General features: G+C 30.0%; 1 protein-coding gene across 1 annotated transcript in view; it reads right to left on the reverse strand.

Annotated features, from left to right (window-relative positions):
- LOC142319857 (uncharacterized) overlaps positions 1 to 15,770 on the reverse strand; it is a 105,116-nt gene that overhangs the window by 18,302 nt on the left and 71,044 nt on the right. The window contains exon 6 of the mRNA XM_075357529.1: positions 12,157 to 12,251. Coding sequence (XP_075213644.1) covers positions 12,157 to 12,251 — 95 coding nt within the window. The remainder of the gene's footprint in view (positions 1 to 12,156; positions 12,252 to 15,770) is intronic.

The raw sequence follows: 15,770 nt of genomic DNA on the forward strand, positions 1-15,770 counted from the left end.
TTGGTGATATCAAAAAACTTTACTTACAAAGGTATTGGGCCCTTATCCAAAAAAAAGTAGGAACTTTAAACGAATTCGATATTTTACTTAATAAGAAAGTTATAGCTATATTTGGTTTTTTCGATATATATATATAAACTTTTGAGCTGACGGTGGTTTTGAGACCTGGGGATGTGAAACGCAAAGATATGTCGAAATTGTCTGGAAGTCGAATCATGGTACCCATTACTATAGGTAGCTTTCTTATGAAATCTACCTAAAATATTAGATTGTCAAAAATAATATTAATAATATAAAATAATATTAATTTTAAACTTATTATTCATATTATAATTGATTATAAGCGTGTCATTACACGTGTATTATTCGTATTTTTTTATGAATTTTGTTTTTATAAGATAGACATTTTAATATTATTACGTTCTATTAAACGGAATGTTTTACTCTCTAATTTTTAAATAGATAATTTAATTTTTAAATAGCAAATGTAATAATATTTGTTATTACTTTAGACCTTAACACTGGTTTATAATTCTATTTTGTAATATGTCGACATTAGAATATAAAAACAAGTATGTATATATATATATATATATATATAATATAACCTCTTATTTCTGGGTTATTACCTTTTTTTTCTATTTAGCGCGGAAATAACGTAAGGTATAACTTCAGAGGATGAATGAGGATGATATATATAATGTAAATGAAGAGTAGTTTTGTGCAGTCTCAGGTCGATTATACCTGAAATGTGTTGTTAATTGAATCCCAACCACCAAACAACAATGGTATCCAATATCTATTATTCAAATTCGTTAGAAAGTTATTCTTGCCTTTGCTAGGAGTTGAACCTTAGAACTCTTGAGTTCGAAATCAGCTGATTTGCGACGACAAGTTAACCACTAGATTGGGTTTACCAATTACGCTTGCTACTCTTTAAGATCTGCGAAATCGAATTGTTACAATAATAAATACAATAAACAGGGACCAGTTACCAATAAAAATAATTTGGAACCAATTAAAATAATTAACTGTTATTTATAAATATTGATTTTTACATCCTTGAACGAAGTAAAAGAAGTATTATGATCGCGAATAATTTCAATTTTCAGATTTCAACGAAAATTTCCACTTGAACATCCCTGAATCCTTTTTGACTATTTTCGGTATGACGTCTGTACGTACGTATGTGCTTATTTATCTCGCATAACTTAAAAAAAGATTAGGCGTAGAATGTTGAAATTTTGTTTTAGGACTGTTGTAAAATCTAATTGTGCACCTCTTCTTTTGAATGCAATCGACTTGACCAAAAGTGTCCAAAAAAGCCCAAAATCCAAAAAAAAATTGTATTTTGGAGTTTTTCTTAACTGTGGTTAAGACAAAGAACCTTACCGAAAGGAATATTTCAAGCCTCTATATGCAATAGATATCCAACCCGTCAATTTTTTCGGGGATATCATTTTCCAAAATCGGAGCAGCACATCAATTACCGATGATTTTACGTTAGGTATTTCAAGTAACTAAAAAGTTTTTTCTTCCAAATGCATAAAATTAATGTGAAAGAAGAAAACTTCCGTAATGAAAATCCCATACTTTCCCAGAATTGTTTTACGTTTGGAAGTTTATAACTGAACTACAGATCGTTTCTCCAGAATCACATTGCTGGCTTAATGAAATATTAATTGATATAGCTGCTTTTTAAATATCAACTGTAGATTATTAATTCTGGTTTGATGTATCAGTGTAAAGATTTGTGAATACAAAAAAGGATTATATGCCCATTTTATTTTAAGTTTTTTGCGTATCAAGAGTAAAAACTTTTTATACCTATCTGTATAAAATAACTAGCTCTACCAGCCACACTTCGCTGTGGCACATTGTGGTTGCATGGATGAGAAATGAGAAACAAAACAAAGCATACGTTTTATACAAGTTTAATTTTGCAATACTTGTGGATATACAATATTTTTTTTGTTTTTCCACTGTCTGCGTAGATATAAAGGCTATCTGGTTTGCCGACTCGGGAACACGCAACATACAGTTGCCGATGTGAGAAACAATCCGCATCTAAATCTAAACCACACAATTCTAAAGATTGACCTTGAGCTTTATTGATTGTGATTGCAAATGCCAATCGAATTGGGAATTGCAATATTTTAAATTAAAATGGTGTATCGGTCGGGATTATGGGTATTCGAGGAATGAGAACATCTTCACCTTTGAAAGGCCCCGTTAAAATCGTTGATTCCACTACGTTATTCATCAATTTCTTAACTGCAAGTCGTGTGCCGTTGCAGAGTTTTGGCTGATTAATATTCCGCAACAGGATAATTGTCAGTTTTTGATCGAACCGTTGCTAAAATCAATCTAACGAGGAATTTTTTACCAGTTCCTCCTGGCGCATCCAAGAAGAAGGTCCCCCAACTCCCTCATTTATCATTTGCATTATGCGATCATAAATCCCTTTCTGTTCACGCATTAATTTGGGAATGTTTAATTGGACATATGACTGAAGATCACCAATGTTGTAACTCTGTTCACGGCGTAAATCCACATCAAATGAAGCAATCGCAGCTCGGGTGGGTGCTGGCATTCCCAATTGACTAAGAACTTTACTGGCAATAGCTAAGCACTTGTGTTCAATATTTATCAATGCTTCGTTGTAAATGCCTTCTGTAAATTCCATGGTCATATTGGTATTTTCTAGGCGTACTCTATGCAAAATATCCTCAGCCATATGCAATCGATATCTTTCCCATAACTCTGTGTGTGATGAAGGGAAGCAAGCGGTCAATATAATTGCGAATAATGCGCGAATTTGGTTTGGATGTGCAGTGTTGCACGCGTCAATAACACATATATCCCACTGTTGGTCGTTTTCTAATAAATTCAGAGCTTGGTGAAAGGCGCAGCTCAACCACGACACGATCACACAAAAGCACCTCGATTAAAGTGAATATTTAATTCAGATTGTATAATAATCTGAATCAGATGCAAGTGGATACGTTTTTTTTTTTGTTAATAAACAATGTAATTGGGAACAGGTATTGTTTCACAAGTGACTGCGGTTGTCGTTAGCTAGTATGGCGAGTGTTCCCCTCGCTTCTGGCAGATGGCGCGGTCACTGGTACACAGCTGACCGTTAAAAAAACTGTTTTCTCGCGGTCGCGGGTATGTGACTTATGCGAAAAATAAATAAAAACAATCTTTGATGCGGGTTATATATGGCGCTAAAATTTGAGCTCAATCGGTGCAGAACATTTTGAGTTTTTGAAGTGTACACAAACGAACTTAACATTTTTATATATAAAGATTTGTGGACTGCGAAAAAAAGCCCTTAAGTCGTGCGAAAAAACACATCATTTAAATGCTTACAAAAGCAGAATAACGCTTACAAATTACAGAATAATCAAACGGCGTTGATTTCAGATGTTAATAAACTGCTAACGTAAGTAGAAGTTGTGCTGCTTCAGTGTACAACGTGATTCTCGAATATGAATCTACTAATGAATTACGGTCTCCAAACAAAACAAAATCCCGCAGGTCAATTGAGAAAAAGGTGAGATTTTGATAAAACGCGATTCGTAAAAAAATTACATGAATTTGACTTATTTAGAAATAGTTTAGCGGTGTATTATATCCTTTGGAAGAGAATTCGGTTATTGTCTTCGACAACGCTTCTTATCATTAAACGAAAAGAATTCCAGCCGTGTTATAGAAAAACAATGATATCAAAATGTGGCTTAGTTCAAAAGGAATAATTTTTGAAGAGGTTTAAGTTAATGTTCAATCATTGCAAAGGGTTTCGCGTAATAAAAGTAATTGTAGTCCGTATAAAATTGGTTTGACACACAATGCCATATTGGTAAGTCGTGTTTTTATTCGGCTCCTAACGAATATGTTTGCCGGCCTCCGTGGCGCGAGTGGTAACGTCTCGGACTTTAATCCGGTGGTTCCGAGTTGGAATCACGGTCAGGCATGGCATTTTCATACGCTATAAATGATTCATATCATCATCTAAAGCAATGCATAACGGTGGTCTCGGAGGTTAAAAAAAAAACAAAAAAAAAACGAATACTTAGTTGTGTAGTTTCAGTGTTACTATTTGTGAATTTTGTTCTTTGCTTTTACATAGCAAAGAACGCTAAATGACCAAAAAACGATTGTTTGGTCATATATATGTAAAAAAATAACCTAGCAAAGGATTTTTTGGTCATTATGTAGGGATATTATTTTCTGTGTATTTGGTTATTTCGACTTTTTTTGTTTGCATAGTCTTAAGTCTATCTGGGCTATAAGAAAGATGGGTGTTTTAATTTATTTACTGTAAGTCATCCTTCTTGGTGGCTTTTCTTTTTATTTTGGTGTTTTTTTTTGTATTTTTTTAATAAAATACAGATGTTTTAGCTGTTAAATATAATTCAAAGAAATTTGTTACTTAATCAGTTGTGATTTTGTTTACATTGGCAACGGCCATACGGGCTCTTTGTGATTGGTCGTTGTGTTTGACAGCGGCCATCTTGCATTGATCTGATTGGTTTTCCTTTGTTTACATTTCCAAATTAATAATGTACAAATTAAAAATAGATAGATAGATTTATTAAATATAGATGAAAACAATCTTTGATGCGGGTTATATATCGTGCTAAAATTAGAGCTCAATCGGTGTAGAACATTTTGAGTTTTTGAAGCCGTACACAAACGAATTTAACATTTTTATATATATAGATAATATAACGTTACTTATTATTAGCACTAATGAAATTATTTTTAAAATAAAGAAATTAATTGTTTAACACATAATTGTAACACATTTAACGGAAATAATCGAACAGAAATAGTTAAATTATTTATCAAATACCTGTTAAAAAACAGGTTATTCAAATAATGTTTAAGATTGCTTGCTGCGGTCACTCTTTGAAGGTTCGATTAATGCCAGTTACTTCGCAAACTGATATTGTTCATTTTTCTGATTTTACAGAAACTTTTGTCCTTTATCATGAAAAAATACATTATTTTATATATACTTTGTTATACATTAATAAAAAGATCTATTTTAATTAAGCCGGATTATTAAATAGAGAAAATAAATTTGTACGAGTAAATTCTTTTTCAGATAATTTTAATAAGTTTAAACTTTATGAAAAGATCGCTTGTTAGAGCGCTCAAGACATTTTTTTTCTTTAAAATTCAGTTTTTCTTTTTCTTTTCACTGCTTTTTTTTACTCGTATTTATCTAGATATAACAAAAAACTTTATTCTTATCTTTTTATTTATTTTTATTTAATTTTAATTTACTTAATTATATATATATATATATATATATATATATATATATATACAGAGCGATTTTTGGGGAAAAGTAAATAATTTGGAACTGTATCTGGAGCCTGAAATAAGGAAAAAAGTTCATATAAACATGTTTCGAAAGCGCTTTGTCATAGACCCGGATTTCAGTCCTCCCGGTGAAATGAGATCATACTGAAATTTTTAAGGCGTTATACAGGATTAACTTGTTGATTTCTTATGCTTTTTGACCTGAAAAATCGAATAAAATCGGTCCCAAAACTGTATCTCCCGTATGTTTCATAATATTCAATGAAGAACGCAAAAATTCGGTGAAGAAAAACGCTTCTTTTAGGTTTAAGTAAAACAACTTTGTAAAATTACAAATAAATGCGTAAATTTTATTATCAAACTTGTCGAGAATTTAATTCTTAGAACATTGATGTAATAAAATCTATGAAAAACAAAAGTAATCAACTTTTATTATTAAACAGAAAACAGAACAAAGTACAACAAAAGTATTTTACGACTTTGTAGAAATTAAAAATAGTTGTTTTTAGTACAATAAGTTTAGACCTTTAAAAAATTACGTAATTTTAGTTTACTTTTAAAAAAATACATACTGTGGTTTTTATATTGTATTAATTTACAATAAATATACAAAAATTCCATCATTGTCATCGATACACTTTTCAATTCATTTCCATACATTTTCTGTCTTAATGCCTTAATGCCTGCCTTAATGAGGGCAGCAGCATTGAGAATGCGAGCGATCAGTTTATCAGGTGGTCTACTTTTTTACTTATAACCTCGAATTTCAAAATGCAAAGGTCCCGTGATCTAGGTGGTCAATTTTCCGGCCCTCTTTGTCCAGTCCACTTACCAGTAAATTTTTCATCTAAGAATTTTCTTGTTTCATTCGTGAAATATGTTGTTGCTCTATCAGCTTGTTAGAACATTTGCCAATGACAAATTTTTAAGCACTATATGGAATTCAATTTTTAATAATTCCACATAATTTTTCCCCGTAATACGTTGTTCTAATATGAAAGGGCCTATTAAATGATTGTCATACCAAACGTTCACCGAAAATCGTTGCTAGAAATTTGTTTTCCAGATTACTTACTCCTGTGGATTTTCTTCAGACTATCTTCGTGAATTCCGTGTGTTTTTTTGCCCTTACGGGTAAAAGTAGCTTCGTCCGAAAATAGTATGAACAGAATTAAGCGGTAATTATTGTTAACCAATTGACAAAACTGCAGCCGTCTGGCATGGTCACCAAGCTAGAGGTGTTGAGCTTTCTCTACATGATAAGGTCGTAGTCCGTGAGCATGTAATTTTCTCCCTACTGTACTTTGTGAAATATTGAGTCGTACAGAAATTCTTCACGTGCTTGTTGTAGGATTAAGCTAAATGTTTTCCCTTTCATCACGATGCACCAGTTGACGTTCAGATTACACGTTATTATTGGGAAGTGTACCAGTCTCACGGAAATTATTAAAAATTCGACAAAATACGGTTTGGAACTACTCGTCCAGGATTTTAACAAACTAATAACATTTTCTCAAAGTTTTTTCAATTTATTATTTTTTTTTTTTTTTTAATAATAAAAATTGATTTTTTGTTTTTTATAGACTATTAATCAATTTTCTCAGAATTGAATTCTCTACAAATTTTGATAATAAACAGAATGCACTTGTTATTCATTTAACAAAATTATTGTACTTCAAACCTAAAAAAAATATATTTTTCCGCTCCGAACGTTTCTGTTTTATGTTGAATATAATGAAAATTAGGAGAGATACAGTTCTGGGACCTTTTTTATTCGATTTTTCACGTCAATAATAAGAAACTATCAGGTTTACCATTTTACGCAACGGTTAAAATTTTCTATATTACCTCATTTCCATGGGGGAATTGAAATCAGGACGAATTTTAGAATCAGTTCCCAAATACTTCCCTTTCCTCCTGAATCACTATGTATATAAATGAATTAAAAAAATATTATCTATTTTATTAATGTTATCACTAAAACGGTTGCCGGCAATAAAACTTGTAATAATTGCCTTCGCCGTTCCTAAGAGTGAGTTAAGATGTTGAATAACCTATATTTAATGATCACTAGATAAATGATAAATAAAGTGAATTTCTTTCGATATTTTCATTGTGCAGAATAAATGACTGCACGTAATACACCGTTCACAAAAATGCATGCGATATTCATTACTAGGAGTATGATTTCCTCGTGATTTACCAAAGATTAGATCATTCATCTTCGAGTAATGCCTCTTGTACCATCATTAGCTTTATACCTGTCACATTTAATAAAGATAGTGTAAAGCATCAAATTAATGTCTTCTTTTCAAACTAAACTAAACTAGTGGCAATATTCTTAACCAATTTTCATTGAAACACTTTAAAACTTTGCTGAACTGTCAACAATAATGGCAAACAATCCATAATAATCAATATAATTAATTTATAAACTTATAAATCAGAATTTAAAATTTAAAGAACATATAGATAATATATAGAGTGAACGATAATAATAATGGTAGAGATTATAAAACTAAAGTAACACTGAATAAAATTTTGTTTACTGAAAACTTTTAAAGATCTTGTTACCAAACAAGTCCACAAAGGAATAATATAATTTCTACGTTCAGAGATACGAATATATGTACGTAAACTAGTATGACTATTAATCATGTTATACTTAATAATGTTTACGTAAAATAAAGATTTTATGATGTCTGTGAGCCTTGAACATGAAATAGATGTATAAATTTGTTAGTTAAAAACACCTCAGTCGTAGAAACATACAATAAAGTTTTATTAAAAAATTTATGAGAATTTTACTCATTTATGTAATCACCGAAATCACCTCATTCGCCGATGACACAGCTATCGTTGCCGTTGACGAAGTCCTTGGACTATCCCGCATGGCTAAAGAGAAGAATTAAAGTTAATCAGAATAAATCGAAGCGCCAAGAGAAGAGGTGACTGTCCCAGTGTGAAACTAAACGGTGTTTTGATCCCACAATCAGAGCGGGTACAGTACCTTGGATTGCAACTCGACGACGTTTGATCTACAGTTAACTAGTTAAGGAGAAAAGAAAAGCAACTGAACGCGAAATATAAGGAACTGAATTGGTTACTGAAGAGAAACTTACGCATTAACTAATGAGATTTTGAAACACAAAGTTATCCTACAACCAATCTGGACTTATCGTTTGGAGTTGTAGGGAACAATAGGTAAAGGAATCTCGATGTCACACAAAATTTCCAAAATAAGATAAGGAAGACTAAGGCGCCATGGGACAGGGATTGATGAGCTTCACAAATATCTATAACTTCCGTCTATTCGTGAGGTTATGAAACAGTACAGTATTAAATACATACAGCGTTTAGAAAATCACGTCAAAGATCTGGAAATTAATCTGCTTGATAACAGCGAGGATACCCGAAAGTTGAATCGTCTACACGTGCTATACTTAGGGAATATTGGGTGAAATATTGTAATTATTATCACAGGTATTATTATTATTTTTATTTAGCTCTTTATCTTTCATTAATTGTTACTCGTTATATTTATCTAACATTGTTTGTGTCTATCGTCTCACTAATTGGTTTCGTCGAGTATACTTATGTACGAGTGTACATATGTGTTTCGTCTTATTTATTTAACAGTTCGTTAATTTTTATTAATTATTTATTTATTTATTGTTTAACTTTGCGAAACACGAAGTGAATGCAGTTATATTCTTGTGCTTAAGAACTTTATTAATTGATAACTTAAGTAATTTTATTTTATTTATCCATAAGTAATGATTGCATTATGAAAGTTCAGAAAGAACCCATATTATTAAACGATTTGCTTATGGTTCCACTTTAGGAACCCACTGTAAATTAACTTGTTGAAGAAAAAGAGTTTCAGTTTTTTGTCTTAAAAATTGAGAGACACTGGTCGATAATATGACCAGCCAGCTTATTGAAGATAAAAAAATATGATGAAGAAAAATTTTGATAGTAAACTTTTTTAAAGATGTAAGATTCTAGAAAAAATAACCTAAAAATATTTTTTAAATATTTCTTAATTGGATAACTGTATCATCAAAATGATTTTTTTATTCGTTTATAGTATTATTATCGCAATAATAATAGTAATAATAATAATTGTTATAGTACACATTAATTTCACTTTCTTTTTAATGTTGCAGGTAAAAAATCAATTTCTTTCTTTACACCTTAACATATACGGTAAGAAAATAACATTTTTCAGTCTTCTGTAGTAAATATAAAAATTAGAAATAAAAAACTGAAAGTAAATGTATAAAATAAAATAATTATTTTTATTTGAAATTAACTATAATTACGATTTGAAGTAGATTGCGTGAATGTATCATTCACGTAATGAATGTGTTTTGTTATGTGTACGTAGTTTACTTATCTACAACAACAAAAATTCTTAACTTTTTGCGTCTGATATCTTATAGCAAAGAATTATTGAATAAATTATACTCCACCGCAAATTTACTTTCAGAAATGACGTAAATAATTTGCAGTAAACTGATTATCTTTTATCAATAATAAGCTTTGTACCTTCGTTTCAGAATAATCAAATCGGTATTTAAGTATGGCTCTAGTTTTATTTACCAATTTAATACATACATGCCAATTTATTAATAAAATAGCTAAATAAAAGTAGTTAATTTAATATTTATTGATAATTAATATATGGTTAGAAAATAAAAACAAATACTTTTGAAAGACGGATTTAGAGTTTACTACAGAGCTCCCGAATATGAATTTTCATTTGTTCTGATTAATTATCAAAATGACCATTTTAAAGTGAAAATATATTTATTTAAAATAGTTCTTATAATATACTACTGCTTCCAAGTTTGTTTTACTTTTACTGAAATTTTTAGTATCTTCCAGATGAAACACATACTTTGGATCTTGAGACCTCGAGAATACTCCTTCCCAACAGAAAGTGATATTATACGTAAATACTCATAATATCCCTAAGATTCCAACACCATGAGCAGTAGCAGCTTCCTCTTTTTATGCATTTTCCCCCTCCATCTTGAGGTCAAATCTGCTTTGATATGAACAATGCCTCAGGGAGAATGTGAGGTGGTTATTCACTCCTGCTTCTGCCATCTTCGTACGGATAATCATTATCAACATCATGGACACCGTGTGCCACTTGCGTTCGGTCTACAGCATAGTCCCCATGATATTAACTGGAAAAGCACGTAAAATTCCCTCCAACATGCTTTTCTGTGCGCACACGAACTCCGTTTGTTCTGCAGTGTCTTCCTCCCGTAATTGTTGCATTCCGCAAACGTCAACTCCACAGGTATCTTGTAAACGTTCACAGGTATGCTTTAAGAACCTCTGAAAAGTAAGCAACTGGGGCTGTAAGCAACATCAAATTCCTGTACTCGTGCTCCAGCCTTCTGAAGTTCCGTAATCAGCGTCCTTAATAATATGGTTCCTATTATATAGGAACCGTATTATTTATGGTTATTAATAATATATATTATTAATAACTTTAGGGAATATGCCAGAACGTAGCCGAGAAGAAATTTAGCCTGTAATCGAGCTGACTTAGAATCTGCACATTAAGTAATACACCACCTGATTAGCCTACATAATGTAACCCACCGGGGTGGTCTAGTGGTGAACGGGTCTTCCCAAATCAGCTGATTTGGTAGTCGAGAGTTTCAGCGTTCAAGTCCTAGTAAAGTCAGGTATTTTTACACGGATTTGAGTACTAGATCGTGGATACCGGTGTTCTTTGGTTGTTGGGTTTCAATTAACCGCACATCTCAGGAATGGTCGAACTGATACTGTACAAGATTACACTTCATTTACACTCATACATATCATCCTCCTTCATCCTCTAAAGTATTATCTGAACGGTAATTACCAGAGGCTAAACAGGAAAAAGAAAGAATGCCTATTTAATGTACGTTTTTTTTTTACATCTATTTTTATTTTTTATTCTTCTCCATTTTTTCTGATATGTTTTCACTGTTTATTTTCTCTGAAGAAGTTAAGTCATATTTTTTATGATTGGCCGTATGTATATCAGAGCTTTAACATTTTATGAAACTAATCCAAAGATATTTCCTTCAACAACATCAGAATAGTTTATATTTAACATCAAAGATAGGTTTTCTTAATAGTAATCATATGTAATCACAGTTACCTAACTAATCTTTCAGTTATACTGAAAGGTTAGTATATGTTGTTAAAGTAACTGGTTTTCAGCCAGTTTGATATCACTAGAATATTGTACTCTTACAATAAGTTATGTAATTATAATAGTGTATAAAGAAGTAAACTAAGATTAATAATAATAAATAGACAATATTATTTTATTTCTTATTATTCTTTTTTTTTATTTTATAGTTTTTGTAAAGCTTTGTGGGCCGAGTTTTTATAACATAATTAATCTGGGTAAATTTATTTTGATAATAGTTTTTTTTTATAAGTTATAGGCCTACATTATTTTGAACGTAATGATTTTTATCTTATAAATTATTCACTAAATAATTTTTCTTTAGTTACGTAACGCATTTTCCACCATGTATGTTTAACTTATTATTAACTTCTAATTCAACTACTTTCTGGTTAGTCTTCTTGAGATATATTTCGATTTTTCTCATTTTACAGTCCTTTTTTATTTTTCATTTTATATGCTTTCTAATTTAAAAATCTTGTCATATCACATTTTCTAAAATTTTATTTTTTCATCTTCAATTTTATTTTTCTAATGTATTTAATTATAACCACATAATTAAATGAATTACTGTAATTATAAACTAGTTTAACAATAACAGATAAATAATAATTAACCTGAGACGTACGTAGCACGCATCGGGACACAGAGCAGTGGCGAGTCGTAGGGCGTCGCTCGGTAGCACAGCCAAGGGAGACAAATGACTGCGTACCTGTCACAAAATAATATCGTATCACGCTATTATAATACAGTTCACTTGCGCAAAACAATTCACAAACTAATGAACAATCATTAAAGAGATAACCAAGTGCCTTGGGAAATTTGGTAACAACATAAACTGTTGAACTTATCTACATACAATATGATGCAACTTTACAGGTAGGCTGGTAATAAAATTTGTCTCCGTATAAATATTCTAGTCTATTTCCTCTTTGATCAGCTATGAGTAACACATGTTTATCGTCCATATCTACTTTCTGTTGAATTATGTAACACACATCTTAACTGTGCATACAGAATTAGGTGGTAACTTATGTTTAGTTACTGGGCTAGATTAACATAAATTTTATATACAGGTACACGTTATATTTCTTAATGAATTTGTTACTTTCTTAAAATATAAGAGTTGAACTGTTTATATTCTAAACAGGTAGTTGAAGCACAAACCTTCGTTACAATAAAGGAAAAGAGTTTTCCTAATTTTAAAACAATTTCTGTAAAGGGAATTACTTGCACAATTAATTAAAATTCTACTAAAAACACCTCCGCAGTCGACTTCGCAGTCGTAACGACCTTCGCAGTCGCTACTATACCACTACCAAGCCATTATTTACTCGGTTAAATTAAATCCAATTACTAATATAATATTATAGGCTTGATATTTTCATTTTTTAATAATTATTAAAATGCATTATTACGCGATACGTCATGCATTCATTATGTTAACCTTACAAAATAAATTCTTTTGCATTATAGTGGCGTTTTTATAATTTTTATGTTTAGTTCTTGATTCGTGTAAGAATGATCGGGTAAAATTTTTTATGGCCTGCCACACTTCATGGAGTCATTTAACCTTTAGTCGACCATAAATTTCTTTCCCTTGGACAAACTGTATTTTTCTAAAGAAGTACTATTTGTCGGACTCTGTGGCGCGAGTCTCGGCCTTTCATCCGGAGGTCACGGGTTTGAATCCCGTCAGGTATGATATTTTCACACGCTACAAAAAAAGTTTCGATTTTACCTCAGCCTCTGAAACAATACCTAACGGTAGTTCCGGAGGCTAAAAAAAATAACTTTTTTTTAGCATAGGTGCATTTATTTATTCCTTAAAGTTGTTCTCGTGTAGTAATACAATTTTAATGAAAGCAACTTAATTTGATTTAATAGTTAAATTCGATATTTACAGTTGGATGGGTATTGCGTATCGGTTATTGCTATTTTTATCTCTGTAGGTAAAGTGATAGATTAAGAATGGCCAATCATTAGCCAGCAAGAATTTTTAATGGCCATTTTTTATTGTATATAGCCACCAGCTACTTTACGTGGATAAACTTTTTGACATCTATAATGTTACGACGGTGGAGTCCATTTGACAATACTGAATATATTTTTTTAAATTTCATATATTTTTGTCACAATTTTAGTTTGCAGAAAAAATACTTTTTATTTTCTGCAAAAAACAAATATTGTTTTTATTTCTCTTCTACTATATTTATAAATCTATAAGAATAACGGTTAAATAAATTAACTGATTTTCGTGTAATCGACTTCATTATTTAAAAATAATGTGTTAAATAACCAAATATTTATATTTGATTAATTTTATTCAGAATGGCAAATTGTTAACAATATATAAATATGTAATATAATTATATTTTCCACTTACCAACATTTTTCTTGCAAGAATATTAGTAAGTGGAAGACATAATTATATAAATATTTATTTATATTTGAAACTAAAATATTTGTATTTGATATATATATATATATATATATATATATATATATATATATATCTTTCTTGTTAAAATAGATTTTTTCTTCTTAATTGTATCAGAGCTTTAAACTCTTATAAAAAATAAAATAATTATAAAAACTTTCTTCAACAGAATCAAAATGGCTTATATTAATATTAAAATTATATTTTCTTAATAGTAGAGTAGTTTATATGTATATATAATTAATATATAATTATAATGATATTATATATATTTATATAAGTTACGTCATATGAGATAATTTCTTATCCTTAAAAAAAATCGTCATATTACTCGAAAATACGTTTTCTAATGACATAACATAGTATAAATTTTTTTTATTCTAAATTATTTTTAAAGGTTTATGGGCTCTGTTTGAAAAAACAAAGCCCCTCGTGTTTGAAAAAAGAGTTGGCATCTCTAGACTAGATCGCAGGTTTGCAAAAGATATTGTTAAAAAAATAAATATATTAACTTTTCATTAAAAATGGAAATAATTATCAAATTTTCTCCAACGACAACAGACAACATTATTGCTATCACGTGAGTTTTAACATTTTTTTTTTTTGGTCGAATTATAATTAATTAATAACTTATTTAATACTTTATTATATTTAGTTAAAACTTATGTCTTGAAACATTTTGTATACAAATCACCTTAAGGCTTGACATTTTTTGGACGCTACATATATTTTATGCACATACCCGTCAACAAGCTTTTACTATATGTAGTCAAATAACAATATATTAAAAATATGAACAATGTTTTTAAATAGTCAGTAGTCATTTAATACTAACAGCTATTAGCTTAGTGAAAACTCCTGAGCCTAAATATGAAAAATTTCAATGTCTCGTGTAAAATAATTTTTTTCAAAATAACTTCCTTAAGTAACATTAGGGAAATGATTTTTTAATTCTTTGAAGTTATTTTTTTAGTTGTTAATTGCTATATTTCTTAATTATTATCAAATTGCTTATTTAATGTTGCTGCCACAAGCCGTTAAAACCAATTTTTTTTGTATAAGCTGGGAAAACTGAGATTATTTAATGAAAAGGTTAATCTGAATTGGTAATAAAAAGGGTCTTCTCCTTTACAATTTTTTTTTTTTTTTATTGATATCATGAACTAATTCTTGTCTGACTCGATAAACATAATTACCAACAAGTCTATATGACTACATAATTTTATTTACGATTATTTTAGGTTAGGAGAGAAATTTGTGATAGAACCTTATAATGAGACGAAGAAGGTTGAAGGGCTGTATATTAAGAAAAACAAAATTAGCTAATTTTATGATAAATGGACGTTTAGAAGGAAAACTACAAAGAAAAGAAAATAATGAGTGTGCCAAATTAAGTTTTCCACTGATGTTAACAAATATTTAACTTATATTCAGACAACAATCAAAGGAACAGAAATAATACTAACTACAAAAAAATTCCTATTTACAGGAGTTACTCAATATAACAGTATTTGGTATAGATGAAATGAAATAACTTCATTGCAGCAATTTTCTCAGTTTATTGTATTAAGGAAAACTGAATAATTATCCGCTTACGTAATACAGCACACTAAACTCCAAATTATTTCATGTAGTGGTTATTCTAAGATCTCGTAAGGATTATTCACAGATCGATGGCTGTTTACAGATGAGATGGCCCGATAAATGAAATCACTTTTCATCTGAAAAAATGTTTATAAAAAATATTTTCACTTAAAAGATCCAAAGATCAGTAGCAATATTCAACCCGTT

This window comes from Lycorma delicatula, chromosome 2, assembly GCF_047948215.1.
Source record: "Lycorma delicatula isolate Av1 chromosome 2, ASM4794821v1, whole genome shotgun sequence".
Taxonomy (NCBI): domain Eukaryota; kingdom Metazoa; phylum Arthropoda; class Insecta; order Hemiptera; family Fulgoridae; genus Lycorma; species Lycorma delicatula.